Raw genomic sequence first — 16,695 nt, 5'->3', positions numbered from 1 at the left:
TGGTCTCACCAATTCCTCAGACCTGCCGAGGCAAGGAAAATCCCAGCCAATGTCTACAAGCTGGGAAAGGACAACTTACTTGAAAAACAATGCGCACTGTTTTACCAGGAGATATGCTTCTACACTGTGTCAGTTTTAATCATGTAACATGTTGTCTCCATTCCAGCTCCTGAAAGAGTTCCCCGATGAACTACGAGCGGACATTGCAATGCATCTGAACAAAGAAATCCTTCAGCTGCCTATATTTGAATCAGCCAGCCGTGGGTGCCTTCGATCCCTTTCCCTAAGCATCAAAACTTCTTTCTGTGCTCCTGGGGAGTACCTCATCCGTCAAGGCGATGCCCTGCAGGCCATCTACTTTGTCTGCTCTGGATCCATGGAGGTTCTGAAGGACAACACTGTGCTGGCGATTCTAGGTGAGTGAGCAGTGTTTCCTTAAATACTCGTTACTGACTGTCATTGCTTACTTGATGGTCACTGTTAAACCCCACTCTACATGTAGTCAATAGAACTGACTTATAATTAGAAAAGAAAGAAAAACTTGCATTTTATAGGATGCCTTTCCCGACCTCAGGACATCCCAAAGCGCTTTACAGCCAATGAAGCACTTCTGACATATAGTCACTGTTGTAACGCAGGAACCGCGGCCACCAACCTGCGCACAGCAAGGTCCCACAAGCAGCAATGAGATAAATGACCAGACAATCTGTCTTAGTGATGCTGGCTGAGGGATAAATGTTGGCCAGAACTCCACTGGTCTTCGTCGGAATAATGCCAAGGGATGTTTTACATCACCTAAGAGGTAAAGCAGGGCCTCGGGTTAACGTCACATCCGAGTCTGCTGTTGATTATTTCATGGGAAAGAATTCTGCCTCACTAAAGCAACAATTTTTTTTTTTAATTATAAAATGTTTTAAAATCCCAAAAAGCTGAGAAGATTGGTATTGCCTGCCTGTATGGAAACCCTCCGAGCAGGTGGTTTGAACCTATTCCTAGTCAACAGAACTACACGGAAATATGGCTCCGCTGGTAGTTCTGTTGGTAAATGCAGCATGTAATTGCGTCATACAGGCCAGAAGGTGTTATTTTCTACCTTCAGTGTATACTCAGTTAATTGATCTCAGCCAAGCTGACATGTGGGCTGCTACAAATAACTTGGAGAGGAAAATAAGCCAGACTCATTGATCACAATCCAGTGGCCTGGATGATGCGTGAAGTTATAGGTCTGTACATAAGAACAAAAGAATTAGGAGCAGGAGTAGGCCAAACTGCCCCGCAAGTCTGCTCCACCATTCAATAAGATCACGGCTGATCTTCGACCTCAACTCTACTTTCCCGCCTGATCCCCATATCCCTTGATTCCCCTAGAGTCTAAAAATCTATCTAACTCAGCCAGGTGGGTTAGCAAGTTGTGAGGAGGACACAAAGGGCTGGATTTTGTCAATGGGGAGCTTTTGGAGGCGGGACTCCCACTTGTTGGGTTTCAGTCCCGCCTCCATCGACTTGTGGCCAACCGACGCTATTTTCCCTTGATTGACCTTGTTAAGCCCGCCCAGCGGGCTTAGCAGGCCAATTAAGGAAAAGCCAGTTACAAGTGACGTCAGCGAGTGCCGTTTCATTTGTCAAGAGCTTTTGACAGATGAAATGTCATCGTTTGACAGCTCTGTGAAGCTGACAATCTGTCTTCTAAGTTGTGTCTTTACTCAAGACTCAATTAGGAAGCTTTCCTGACCAGAAAGCAGAAGGCTGCAGCTTTTGACAGTTCAGCGGCCATTCTGCTTTCTGTGCCGGTGAGCTGAGGGACTCCCGAGACCTGAAGGGAGGAAGCCTGCAGGAGAAAGTAAAGGAAAGTAAAACTTATTAAAACACTTTACACACACCTCACACACTTACCTCTGTGTGAAAATAATAGGGTAATAATAGTGGGGGATTTCAACTTCCCCAATATTAATTGGGACAGTCAGAGTGTGAAAGGCTTAGAGGGTGCAGAATTCTTAAAGTGCATCCAGGAGAGCTTTTTGAGCCAACATGTAGAAAGTCCTACAAGAGAGGGGGCGGTACTGGACCTAATTCTGGGGAATGTAGCCGGGCAAGTGGTGGAAGTGTCAGTAGGGGAGCATTTTGGCGACAGTGACCATAATTCGGTGAGATTTAAGGTGGTCATGGAAAAAGACAAAGACGGCCCGGAAATAAGGGTTCTAAATTGGGGGAAGGCCGATTTTAATATGATAAGGCAGGATCTGGCCAAAGTGGACTGGGAGCAGCTGCTTATAGGAAAATCCACATCAAAACAATGGGAGACTTTCAGAAGGGAAATTGAGAGAGTACAACGCCAACATGTTCCTGTAAAGGTCAAGGGTGGGACCAACAAGCAAAGGGAACCTTGGATGACAAGGGATATACAAAAATGCATTAGAAATAAAAGGGGGGCTTTTGGCAGTTACAAAAGACTAAAGACGGAGGAAGCCCTAGAGGAGTATAAAAAGTGCAGGGGCATACTTAAAAAAGAAATTAGGAGGGCGAGGAGGGGCCATGAAATAACACTGGCGAGCAAAATAAAGGAAAATCCTAAGATGTTTTATAAGTATATTAAGGGCAAGAGGATAACCAGGGAAAGGGTAGGGCCCATTAGGGACCAAAGTGGCAATCTGTGTGTAGAGCCAGAGGATGTAGGCGTGGTTTTAAATGAATTTTTTGCATCTGTGTTCACTATGGAGAAAGACGATGCAGACATAGAAATCGGGCAAGGGGACTGTGACATACTTGAACATATTAGCATCGAGAGGGAGGAGGTGCTAGCGGTTTTAGCAGGCCAAAAAGTGGATAAATCCCCAGGCCCGGACGAGATGTATCCCAGGCTGCTGTGGGAGGCAAAGGAGGAGATTGCAGGGGCTCTGACACTAATTTTCAGAACCTCTCTGGCCACAGGGGATGTACCAGAGGACTGGAGAACAGCTAACGTAGTACCATTATTCAAGAAGGGTAGCAGGGATAAACCAGGGAATTACAGGCGAGTGAGTCTAACATCTGTGGTGGGGAAATTATTGGAAAAAATTCTGAGGGACAAAATTAATCTCCACTTGGAGAGGCAAGGATTAATCGGGGATAGTCAGCATGGCTTTGTCAAGGGTAAATCATGTCTGACAAATCTGATCGAATTTTTCGAGGGGGTGACTAGTGGGGTGGATGAGGGAAATGCTGTGGATGTGGTTTACATGGACTTCAGTAAAGCTTTTGACAAAGTCCCGCATAGGAGACTGGTTAAGAAGGTAAGAGCCCATGGGATCCAGGGTGCCTTGGTGCGTTGGATCCTAAACTGGCTGAGTGGCAGGAGGCAGAGGGTGATGGTTGAAGGTTGCTTTTGTGACTGGAAGCCTGTGTCCAGTGGGGTACCTCAGGGATCGGTGCTGGGTCCCTTGTTGTTCGTGATCTACATAAATGATTTGGATGAGAATGTAAAAGGTATGATCAGTAAGTTCGCAGATGACACGAAAATTGGTGGGGTGGTAAATTGCGAGGAGGAAAGCCTCCGGCTACAGGACGATATAAACGGGTTGGTCAGATGGGCGGAAAAGTGGCAAATGGAATTTAACCCTGAAAAGTGCGAGGTGATGCATTTTGGACAGACAAATAAGGCAAGGGAATACACAATGAGTGGTAGGACCCTAGGAAGTACAGAGGGTCAGAGGGACCTTGGTGTACATGTACATAGATCCCTGAAGGCAGCGGAGCAGGTAGATAAGGTGGTTAAAAAGGCATATGGGATACTTGCCTTCATTAGCCGAGGCATAGAATATAAGAGCAGGGAGGTTATGATGGAGCTGTACAAAATGCTGGTGAGGCCACAGCTGGAGTACTGTGTGCAGTTCTGGTCACCTCACTATAGGAAGGATGTGATTGCTTTGGAGAGGGTGCAGAGAAGATTCACCAGGATGTTACCTGGGATGGAGCGCCTCAGCTATGAAGAGAGGCTGGACAGGCTGGGGTTGTTTTCCTTGGAGCAGAGAAGGCTGAGGGGGGACCTGATTGAGGTGTACAAAATGATGAGGGGCATAGATAGGGTAGATAAAGAGGAACTTTTCCCCTTAGTAGGGGGGTCAATAACAAGGGGGCATAGATTCAGGGTAAGGGGCAGGAGATTTAGAGGGGATTTGAGGAGGAACTTTTTCACCCAGAGGGTGGTTAGAATGTGGAACCCAATGCCTGAAAGGGTGGTAGAGGCAGGAACCCTCACAACATTCAAGAAGCATTTGGATGAGCACTTGAAATGCCATTGCATACAAGGCTATGGACCAAATGCTGGAAAATGGGATTAGACTGGACAGGGATGGATGGGCGGCGCAGACACGATGGGCCGAAGGGCCTCTTTCTGTGCTGTAAAACTCTATGACTCTATGACTCTGCACACATGCACCCATCATTCACCTGCACACCAGACATCTCGGCCCCTCCGACCCCCGCTGACCCTGGCGAGGTTCGGAGCTGTCGGAAAGCCCACACTTCAGGGCTCAAAATAGGGATTAGCCAAAAAACTGCCTGTTAACTACTTGTTAACAGGCAGTTAATTGGCATTAATCCCCTTCCCGCCTCGAGGAAGCGGGACCCGGCGCGGGTCGGCTACCCACCTCCTGGCAAGCTGGCATGGAGGCGGGTTGGGGACGGGTTGGGCACCCGCCCCCAAATTCTGCCATTTTCCCGGCAGTCCCGCCTCCAAACCCGCCTCCCCAGGGCTGGCAAAATCCAGCCCCAAGAGTCTGCAAAGGGATATAGATTGGTTAAGTGAGTGTGCAAAAATCTGGCAGATGGAGTATATTGTGGGAAAATGTGAGGTTATCCACTTTGGAAGGAAGAATGAAAAAGCAAATTATTATTTAAATGGAGTGAGACTACAAAATGCTGCGGTACACAGGGATCGGGGGTCCTAGTACATGAAACACAAAAGGTTAGCATATAGGTACAGCAAGTAATTAGGAAGGCTAATGGAATGTTGGCCTTTATTGCAAGGAGGATATACTTGCATTGAAGACAGTGCAGAGAAGGTTCACTAGGTTGATTCCTGGGATGAAGGGGTTGATGTATGATGAAAGGTTGAGCAGGTTGGGCCTATACTCATTGGAGTTTAGAAGAATGAGAGGTGATCTTATTGAAACATATAAGATTCTGAGGGGGATTGACAGGGCGGATGCTGAGAGGATGTTTTCCCTAGTGGGCGTATCTAGAACTAGGGGTCATAGTTTCAGAACAAGGGGTCGCCCATTTAAGACGGAGATGAGGAGGAATTTCTTCTCTCAGAGGGTCATGAATCTTTGGAATTCTCTACCCCAGGGAGCTGTGGAGGCGGAGTCATTGAATATGTTCAAGGCGGAGATTGACAGACATTTGAACTACAAGGGAGTCAAGGGGTATGGGGAGACAGCGGGAAAGTGGTGTTGAGGCCAAGATTGGATCAGCCATGATCTTATTGAATGGCGGATCAGGCTCGAGGGGCCGATTGGCCTACTCCTGCTCCTGATTCTTATGTTCTTACTGAATATATTCAATGATTCAGCATTCAAAGCCCTTTCGGCTAGAGAATTCCAAAGATTCACAACCCTCTGAGTGAAACAATTTCTCCTCATCTCAGTATTAAATGGCCAACCCCTTATCCTGAGACTATGTCTGCTAGTTCTAGACTCTCCAGCCAGGGGGAAACAACCTCTCAGCATCTACCCTGTCAATCCCCTCAGAATCTTATATGTTTCAATGAGATCACCTCTCATTCTTTTAAATTCCAGAGAGTATGGGTCCAATCTACTCAATCTTTCCTCATAGGACAACCCTTTCATCCCAGGGATCAATCTAGAGAACCTTTGTTCCACCGCCTCTGAGGCAAGTACATCCTTCCTCAGATAAGGAGACCAAAACTGTGCACAGTACTCCAGGTGTGGTCTCACCGGAGCCCTGTACAATTGTAGCAAGACTTCCTTACTCTTATACTCCAACCCCCTTGCAATAAAGGCCAACATGCCATTTCCCTTCTAATTACTTGCTATACCTGCATGCTAACGCTCTGTGTTTCCTGTACGAGGACACCTAAATCTCTCTGAACACCAACATTTAATAGTTTCTCACCATTTAAAAAAGATTCTGTTTTTCTATTCTTCCTACCTGTGGTAAACCACGTTCACTATCGTATCACTGTTAGTAGTTAGCACTGTTCACCACTGTTCGTTATAACTGTATCACTGACCACTATTGTATCACGGTACGAGGTCGCCTCTTGCCACACTGCTATACCTGGGATGACCACTGCCGACTCCGCCTTGGCTCCACCCACCAGGCCAGGTATAAAGGTGAGCGACTGGCTGGTATTCCTCCTGCTTGGATCGGATCACCCACGAGAGTGGGCTCTGTTATTTAGTCAATAAAAACCTTTAGTCACCTTCGTAACTCTTCGCCTTTTATTGGAGGAATTGATAGGTATATCAACTTCACATTTCCCCACATTATACTCCATCAGCCACCTTATTGCCCATTCACTTAACCTGTCTGTATCCCTTTGCAGGCTCTTTGTGTCCTCTTCACAGCTTACCTTCCCACCTAGCTTTGTATCATCAGCAAACTTGGATACATTACACTCGGTCCCTTCATCTAGGTCATTAATATCGATTGTAAATAGCTGAGGCCCAAGCACTGATACTTGCAGCACCCCACTAGTTACAGCCTGCCAACCAGAAAATGACCCGAATATCCCTACTCTCTGTTTTCTGTCCGTTAACGAATCCTCTATCCATGTTAATATATTACCCCAACCCCATGAGCCCTTATCTTGCGTAGCAACCTTTTATGTGGCACCTTATCGAATGCCTTTTGGAAATCCAAATGTACTACATCCACTGGTTCCCCGTTATCCACCCTGTTAGTTACATCCTCAAAAAACTCTGATAAATTTGTTAAACACGATTTCCCTTTCATAAAACCATGTTGACTCTGTCTAATCATATTATAATTTTCTAAGTGCTCTGCTTCCTTAATAATGGATTCCAGCATTTCCCCGATGACTGATGTAGGCTAACTGGCCTGTAGTTCCCTGTCTTCTCTCTCCCTCCTTTCTTAAATAGTGAGGTTACATTTGCTACCTTCCAATCCGTTGGGACCGCTCTAGAATCTAAGAAATTTTGGAAGATCACAACCAATGCATCCACTATCTCTGTAGTCGCCTCTTTTAGAACCCTGGGATGTAGGCCATCAGATCCAGGGGATTTATCGGCTTTTAGTCCCATTAGTTTCTCAAGTACTTTTTCTCTACTGATATTAATTACTTTAAGTTCCTCACTCTTATTAGCCCCTTGGTTCCCCACTATTTTTGGTATGCTTCTTGTGCCTTCTACTGTGAAGACAGATACAACATATTTGTTTAAAGTCTCTGCCATTTCCTTATTCCCCATTATAATTTTACCTGCCTCAGCCTCTAAGGGACCAATGCTTACTTTTGCTACTCTCTTCCTTTTTACATACTTGTAGAAGCTCTTACAATCTGTTTTTATATTTCTTGCTTGTTTATTCTCATATTCTATTTTCTCCCTTTTTATCAATTTTTTTGGTCATCCTTTGCTGGTTTCTAAAGCTTTCCCAATCCTCAGGTTTACTACTATTCTTCGCAACATTATAAGCCTCTTCTTTTAATCTACTACTATCCTTAACTTCTTTAGTTAGCCACGGAAGGATCACTTTTCCCGTGGAGTTTTTATTTCTCAATCGAATGTATATTCGTTGAGCATTTTGGAATATTTCTTTAAATGTTTGCCACTGCTTACCTACCGTCATACCTTTTAATCTAATTTCCTAATCTACCTTAGCCAACTTGCCCCTCATACCTATGTAATTGGCTTTATTTAAGTTTAAGACTCTAGTTTTGAGCTTACGTATTTCACTCTCAAACATCGGATGAGGACAGGATTCAACTCAGCTGTAATAGTCCCGACAATCAAATATTGTGCCAATACGCAGTGTCAAGGTTCAGAAATGGGGGTTCGGCTGCTTGAGTAAGATAGTGGCGGGTAACTAGCACCCATGGAACCAGATGCTTCAACACAGGAGGGGAGAAAATCTGGAAAAAGTAAACGTGCAAACACTTTTAAAATAAAAATGTGTTGCACTGGGTTTCAGAGCATGCCTTCACTTAAAAAAAACATAGGGTTGGATTTTCCTTAAGCTGTCGGGAAGGAGGCGGGACTACAGGCTGCATTTCTTGGGTGTGTGAAATGAGGAAGGCACAAGGGTGGAGTTGTGGTGACTGGAGGGCGGGAAAGCATGAGGTGCATGCCAGCGGGCTCAGCAGGCCAATTAAGGGCCACCCGGCAACAGGTGACGTCACAGACTGAAATTTCATCTGTCAAGAGTTTTTGACAGATGAAACATCAGTGTTTCACAGCTGTTTTGAAGCTGTCAAACACTGACAGTCTGACTTCTAACCTGAGTCCTTCTACGCAGACTCAGTTAGAACTCTCACCGGCACTGAAAGCTGAAGGCTATCACTTTTGACAGATCGCAGCCATTCAGCTTTCAATTCCGGCAGAGTGATGGACTCCCACAGCCTAGAGGAAGAAAGGCTGTTAAGGTAAGTACAGGTAAGTAAAACTTCTTTACATACTTTACACACACCAAACACACTTACCTTTGCACTCATGCACCCATCACTCACCTGAACACCGACATCGCAACCCCTCCAAGTCCTTCAACCCGACGGCCCGCCTGCTCTAACCTGGCGTGGTTTGGAGCCATTGGGAATCCCATACGACACCCCTCAAAATAGGGATTAGGCTAAAAACTGCCTGTTAACTACCTGTTAACAGGCAGTTAATTGGCACTAATCCCTTCCCGCCTCGGGTCGGCGGGTCCCAGTGCGGGGCGGGTACCCGCCTCCCTTGAAACTTACGTGGAGGCGGGTTTTGGGCGGGATGGTGTCGGGACCCCGAATTCAGGATTTTTGCCCCCCGCACGCCTGAAAGCCCGCCTCACGGCACCCTGAAAATCTGGCCCATACAGTCTGCGAAGTACAGAGGAAAGGGAAACAAGGATAAAAGCAAAAGTTAGGAAGGAGAAAAACAAAAGTGGCAGTCAACGGTTTAAATCAAACACGGCCACAGTAAATAATAATTCTAATAGGTCTAAGAGCGTTAAAAAAACAAGCCTGAAGGCTTTGTGTCTTAATGCGAGGAGCATTCGTAATAAGGTGGATAAAATAGCTGCGCAAATAGAGGTAAACGAATATGATTTGATTGGGATTACGGAAACATGGCTCCAGGGTGGCCAATGCTGGGAACTCAACATCCAGGGGTATTCAATATTCAGGAAAGATAGGCAAAAAGGAAAGGGAGGTGGGGTAGCATTACTGGTTAAAGAAGGGATTAACACAATTGTAAGGAAGGCTATTAGCTCTGATGATGTGGAATCTGTATGGGTAGAACTGAGAAACACCAAGGGGCAGACAACGTTAGTGGGAGTGGCATATAGACCTCCAAACAGTAATGTGGAGGTTGGGGATGGCATTAAAAGGGAAATTAGAGAAGCGTGCAAAAAGGGCACACCAGTCATCATGAGTGACTTTAATCTACATATAGATTGGGCTAACCAAATTAGTAACAATACTGTGGAGGAGGAATTCCTGGAGTGTTTACGGGATGGTTTCCTGGACCAATATGTCGAGGAACCAACCAGAGATCAGGCCATCTTATCAAATCAAATCAAATCAAATCAAATCAACTTTTATTGTCATTGTTAGTGCACAAGTGCAGTACAATGAAATGTAGGCTTGCGGCTCCCGAGAGTGTACATTTAGATTAAGACATTTAAACATTCAACATACATTTGGCTTGTAATACATTAACATAAACATAACCATAATAAAGTGCATTGGCAGATGTGCAGGCTTTAGAGTTTATTTGTGGAGTTCAGTAGGATGACAGCCCTGGGAAAGAAGCTGTTCCTAAATCTGGTCGTACGGGTGCGAATGCATCTGTAGCGTCTCCCAGATGGCAGGAGGGCGAACAGACTGTGGCTGGGGTGGGTAGGGTCTTTGATGATGGACCGTGACCTCCGTAGACAGCATTTCTGGTATATGTGCTCTATGGTCGGTAGCCGGGTGCCGGTAATGCGTTGGGCAGTTTTGACTACCCGCTGCAGGGCTTTCCGGTCATAGTAGCCACAGCTGCCATACCATACTGTGATACAGTTTGTCAGGATGCTCTCTATTGTGCAGCGGTAAAAGTTAGAGAGGATCAGGGGTGACAGGTTACATCCCTTCAGCCTCCTTAGGAAATATAGGCGCTGCTGGGCCTTCTTCACCAGAGAGGAGGTATTGATGGACCAGGAGAGGTCTTCCGTGATGTGGACTCCGAGGAACTTAAAGCTGTCCACCCTTTCCACCACAGCCCCATTGATGTGGTGTGATCTTATTGATCTTAGAGCGTATTATGTAATGAGAAAGGATTAATTAGCAATCTTGTTGTGTGAGGCCCCTTGCATCGGAGCGATCATAATATGATCAAATTCTTCATTACGATGGAGAATGAAGTCGTTGACTCAGAGACTAGGGTCCTGAATTTAAATAAAGGAAACTACGATGGTCTGAGGCGTGAATTGGGTAGGATTGATTGGGGAATGTCACTCAAAGGGTTAACGGTGGATAGGCAATGGCAAACATTCAAAGATCACATGGATGAACTACAGAATTTGTTCATCCCAGTTTGGCATAAAAATAAAACAAAAAAGGTGACTCAACCGTGGCTAACGAGAGAAATTGGGGATAGCATAAGATCCAAGGAGAGAACATATAAATTGGCCAGTAAAAGCAGTAATCCAGAGGATTGGGAGCAGTTTAGGATTCAACAAAGGAGGACAAAGGGATTAATTAAGAAAGGGAAAATAGAATTTGAGAGTAAGCTTGCAGGGAACATAAAAACTGACTGTAAAAGCTATTATAGATAAGTGAAGAGAAAAAGATTGGTGAAGTCAAGTGTAGGTCCCTTGCAGTCAGAATTAGGGGAATTTATAATGGTGAACAAAGAAATGGCAGGCCAATTAAATACATATTTTGGTTCTGTCTTCACAAAGGAGGACACAAATAACCTCCCAGAAATGTCGGGGAACATAGGGTCTGATGAAAGGGAGGAACTGAAAGAAATCAGTATTTGTAGGGAAATGGTGTTAGGGAAATTGATGGGATTGAAGGTCAATAAATCCCCAGGGCCTGATAATCTACATCCTAGGGTACTTAAGGAAGTGGCCCTAGAAATAGTAGATGCATTGCTGATCATCTTCCAACATTCGATGGAATCTGGAACAGTACCCATGGATTGGAGGGTAGCTAATGTTACCCCACTATTCAAAAAAGGTGGTAGAGAGAAAATGGGGAATTACAGACCGGTAAGTCTGACATCAGTAGTGGGGAAAATGCTAGAGTCCATTATAAAAGATGTAATAGCAGAGCACTTGGAAAACAGTGACAGGATCGGACAAAGTCAACATGGATTTACAAAAGGTAAATCGTGCTTGACTAATCTACTGAAATTTTTTGAGGATGTAACTGGTAAAATAGATAAGGGAGAACCAGTGGATGTGGTGTATTTGGACTTTCAGAAGGCTTTCGATAAGGTCCCACATAAGAGATTAGCATGTAAAGTTAAGGCACATGGGATTGGGGGCAAGGTATTGACTTGGATAGAGAACTGGTTGACAGATAGAAAGCAAAGAGTTGGAATAAACGGGTCTTTTTCTGAGTGGCAGGCAGTGACTAGTAGGGTACCGCAGGGATCGGTCCTTGGACCCCAGCTATTCACAATATATATTAATGATCTAGACAAGGGAACTTGATGTAATATCTCCAAATTTGCAGACAACACAAAGCTGGGTGGGCATGTGTGCTGTGAGGAGGATGCCGAGAAACTACAGGATGATTTGGACAGGTTGGGTGATTGGGCTGAAGCATGGCAGATGCAATGTAACGTGGATAAATGTGAGGTTATCCACTTTGGTGTCAAAAACAGGAAGGCAGATTATTATCTGAATGGCAATAGATTGGGAGAAGGGGAAGTGCAACGAAACCTGGGTGTCCTTGTGCACCAGTCGCTGAAGGTAAGCATGCAAGTGCAGCAGGCGGTTAAGAAGGCAAATGGTATGTTGGTCTTCATAGCGAGAGTGTTTGAGTACAGGAACAAGGATGTCTTGCTGCAGTTGTACAGGGCCTTGGTGAGACCACATCTTGAGTAATGTGTGCAGTTTTGGTCACCTTATCTGAGGAAGGATATTCTTGCCATGGAAGGAGTTCAGCGAAGATTCACCAGGCTGATACCTGGGATGGCAGGAATGACATATGAGGAGAGATTGGGACGATTGGGCTTGTACTCGCTGGAGTTTAGAAGAATGAGAGGGGATCTCATTGAAACTTATAAAATTCTGGCAGGACTGGACAGACTAGATGCAGGGGGGATGTTCCCGATGGTCGGGGAACCCAGAACCAGGGGTCACAGTCTAAGGATAAGGGGTAGGCCTTTTAGGACAGAAATGAGGAGGAATTTCTTCACCCAGGGAGTGGTGAACCTGTGGAATTCTCTACCACAGAAGGCAGTAGAGGCCAATTCATTAAATATATTCAAGAAGGAGTTGGATGTATTTCTTAAGGCTAAAGGAATCAAGGGGTATGGGGAGAAAGCAGGGGCCGGGTACTGAACTTGGATGATCAGCCATGATCACATTGAATGGCGGAGGAGGCTCAAGGGGCCGAATGGCCTACTCCTGCTCCTATCTTCTATGTTTCTATGTTCAATCTCTGTACCACTCCAATCATCTAAAAGTTAAGATGAACTTCAAACTGAAGTCCACAGCACAATGCTATCCATTGTATTCCCTGTATCTATCAACTCTGCAATTTCCTTACAAAATAAACTAAATGAGTTTGATTAGTTGGAGCAATGAAAGTTTTCTGGCCTAGAAAATCACCTCTGGCGGTGGCACAAAACAGGTGGTATTGGGTCGGCCGCCCGTTATGCACACCAGTGCAGTCAGTGGAACTGAGCATCGGGTGCTGCGTATAACGGGCAGCCAATCCGATACCGCCCGTTTTGAGCCACAGCCCGAGATGAATTTCTAACCCTCTGTATCTTCACAGACTTTATCCTTTATTTTGGACTCTAGCAGTTTGCCCACATTTGAGGTAAGACTGACTGGTCTATCATTTTCTGGCTTATTGGTTTCTCCCTTTCGTGAACTGAGGCGTAACATCTGCCACACTCCAGTCCTTTAGAACTCCTGTTTCTAAAGATTTTTGGAAAATTATGGTTTGTGTCACTGATATCTCTTCCCCAACCTCCTTTAATTATGTCCTCCTCAGATGCTCCTACAATCCCACTTTCACCTTCCTCAATTAAAAACTGATGACAAATACTGATTACGTATCCCTCCTATTCCCTCAGATAGCCCCCTTCATCTCTACTCACTCTGTGGCCTCTCACTTAAGTTGTATGTTCAAGGTTGTTTCTGAAAACGTGGAAAGGGCTAGTAATAACAATGTTTGGTAATTGGTGGATTTAGAAGGTGACCTCAAGAACAATTATATAAAGCAGGGTGGAAGAGAAAATAGGGTGATATTACCTCACACCACATCTATGTAATTCTAGGTAATATTTCATTGTTAGTGTCTGTTGTTATTGTCATTTCATAGATTGTAAATATTGTCTGGGTCAAAGGTGACAAGTAATCAGACAAATAAGTAATTAGGATAGTGAGTGCTAAATCAGTCAATTCCTTTAAAAATATGTTGAATGATTATCTGACTAGAAATGGGATTGAAAGTTCTAAAGATAAATTTAAACATAGAACAGTAAGTGACATGTTATTCAGGATGTGTAAATATTGTCTGAGACAAGTATGATTTATTGATAGTTTTACTTATGTTAATTCCCTCTGTCAGGAGTTTAAATAAATTAAGAGGCCCTGACAATACATTGGAGTGAATGGGTTTGATGGGACAAATGGCCTTTTCCCGTTTCATACTTTCTTATGTTTTTAGCCAACATTGTCATATTCATCCTGTTTCCCAAAAGATCCTGTGTAAATTCTAAAACAAAGCACAGCTCACTTTATTCTCATTGGAATGACAAAATATATGAAATAAAAGTAGGAAACATTGGAAATATTAAGCAGGCCTGTCAGCATCTGAGAAGAGAAAAGACAAGGTAACCTGGCAAGAGTCAGCTCTTCCTCAGGGCTGGCAGTTCACCATTGGCCCTTTTTATCATAATATCTAAAAGTAAAGCATGTGTTGAATCGCAAATGAAAGTGAAGGATTATTTTGATCAAACCATCAAAATTCTTTGGATTATTTTTCTATATTTTACTGTCTTGGAAGTAAGTGTTTAATTATTTGAACTAGACCCTATGCACAAACTGATAAAAATAAATTGCAAAGAATATTTCATTACATACTGTAATTTTCTACTGCAAAGTATCCTCTTCCTTTTTGATGTTACGAATATGAGTGAGATTTATTTATCCAGTCCCCTAAATACTTAATTTTTTTAGATCCTTGAAGCTCACCAACACATTTACAATTACATCCAAATTGAAAAAATTAATAACCATTGCTGTTTGTACTTTCTGATTTGAGAATTAATTAGCGGGTATGGTAGTATAGTGGTTACTGGACTAGTAATCCAGAGGTCTGGACTAATGATCCGGAGACATGAGTTTAAATCTCACCACGGCAGCTGGGGAATTTAAATTCAGTTAATTAAATTATTCTGGATTGAAAAGCTCGTATCAGTAATGGTGACCAACAAACTAATGGATTGTCGTTTAAAAAAAAACCCATCTGGTTCATTAATGTCCTTTAGGGAAAGGAACTCTGCCATCTTTACCTGGTCTGGCCTATATGTGACTCCAGACCCACAGCAATGTGGTTGACTCTTAACTGCCCTCTGAAATGGCCTAGCAAGCCACTCAGTTGTAACAAACCGCTATGGAAAACAATAATAAGAATAAAACCAGACGAACCACCCAGCATTGACCTCGGCACCAGCTTCGGACATGACAAAGGCACACCCAGCCCAGTCGACCCTGCAAAGTCCTCCTCACTAACATCTGGGACTTGTGCCAAACTTGGGAGAGTTGTCTCACAGACTGGTCAAGCAACAGCCTGACGCAGTCATATTCACAGAATCATACATTTCAGCCAAAATCCCAGACTCCTCCATCACCATCCCTGGGTATGTCCTGTCCCACCGGCAGGGCAGAGCCACCAGAGGTGGTGGCACAGTGGTATACAGTCAAGAGGGAGTGGCCCTGAGGCTGAGAGTCCTCAACATTGACTCCGGACCCCATGAAGTCTCATGGCTTCAGGTCAAGCATGGGCAAGGAAGCCTCCTGCTGATTACCACCTACCGACTTCCCTCAGCTGATGAATCAGTACTCCTCCATGTTGAACACCACGTGGAAGAAGCACTGAGGGTGCAATGGCATAGAATGCACTCTGGGTGGGGGACTTCAATGCCCATCACCAAGAGTGGTTCGATAGCACCACTACTGACCGAGCTGGCCGAGTCCTGAAGGACATAGCCACCAGTCTGGGCCTGCAGCAGGTGGTGAGAGAACCAACATGAGGGAAAAACCTATTTGACCTTGTCCTCACCAATCTACCTGTCACAGATGCATCTGTCCATGACAGTATTGGAAGTAGTGACCTCCGCACAGTCCTTGTGGAGACGAAGTCCCGTCTTCACACTGAGGACACCCTCCATCGCATTGTGTGGCACTACCACCGTGCTAAATGGGATAGACTCAGAACAGATCTTGCAGCTTAAAACTAGGCATCCATGAGACGCTGTGGGCCATTAGCAGCAGCAGAATTGTATTTCACCACAATCTGTAACCTCATAGCCCGGCATATCCCTCTACCATTACCATCAAGCCAGGGGACCAACCCTGGTTCAATGAGGAGTGTAGAAGAGCATGCCAGGAGCAACACCAAACATACCTAAAAATGAGGTGCCAACCTGGAGATGCTGCAACACAGGACTACATGCATGCTAAACAGCGGAAGCAACATGCTATAGACAGAGCTAAGCGATTCCACAACTAATGAATCAGATCAAAGCTCTGCAGTCCTGCCACATCCAGTTGTGAATGGTGGTGGACCATTAAACAACTAACGGGAGGAGGAGGCTCCATGAATATCCCCGTCCTCAGTGATGGCGAAGCCCAGTGTTGTGTATGTACCGTTAAGAGAATAACTGGTCTCAGACTGCAGTACCGGCAGTCACCACCCCTGTATAAAAGGCGCTAGTGAGCCTCTGTGTTTTCAGTTTCCATATTGACTTCAATCAGTAAAGACTTGTTTTGTTCCACTCCTGCTGTCCGTGTCTCAATCATTCACGGACATAATACTGGCGACAAGCAGATCCGAACTTACCTACAGTCTGCACCACCTCCTGGGATCCATTCCTGCAGCGAAGTGAGCAGAGGTCGAGGCCAGAAGGAAGAAAGAAGCAGTAGAAACGGGCGTCGACCGTGGGCATCCGCCCCTGTGTTAGCAGAGTTGAAGATTGCTGGAGAAGCTGTCGAAAGCGGGGCCTGATTCCTGTCGACGGTGCTTCAGCTAATCGGGCTGGTGGCAGGTAGTACACTGATCCTTCCTGGGCTGCGGCGTTTGCGAACTCGAGC

General features: G+C 44.9%; 1 protein-coding gene across 1 annotated transcript in view; it reads left to right on the top strand.

The window, feature by feature from the left end:
• LOC147120192 (voltage-gated delayed rectifier potassium channel KCNH8-like) overlaps window positions 1-16,695 on the top strand; it is a 398,312-nt gene that overhangs the window by 55,658 nt on the left and 325,959 nt on the right. Inside the window, exon 4 of the mRNA XM_085984213.1 lies at window positions 167-416. Coding sequence (XP_085840339.1) covers window positions 167-416 — 250 coding nt within the window. The remainder of the gene's footprint in view (window positions 1-166; window positions 417-16,695) is intronic.

The sequence above is a fragment of the Somniosus microcephalus genome, chromosome 4, assembly GCF_052327205.1.
Source record: "Somniosus microcephalus isolate GS21.2 chromosome 4, FLI_Smic_1.0, whole genome shotgun sequence".
Lineage (NCBI taxonomy): Eukaryota > Metazoa > Chordata > Chondrichthyes > Squaliformes > Somniosidae > Somniosus > Somniosus microcephalus.
This window is presented reverse-complemented; position numbering and strand designations above follow the sequence as displayed.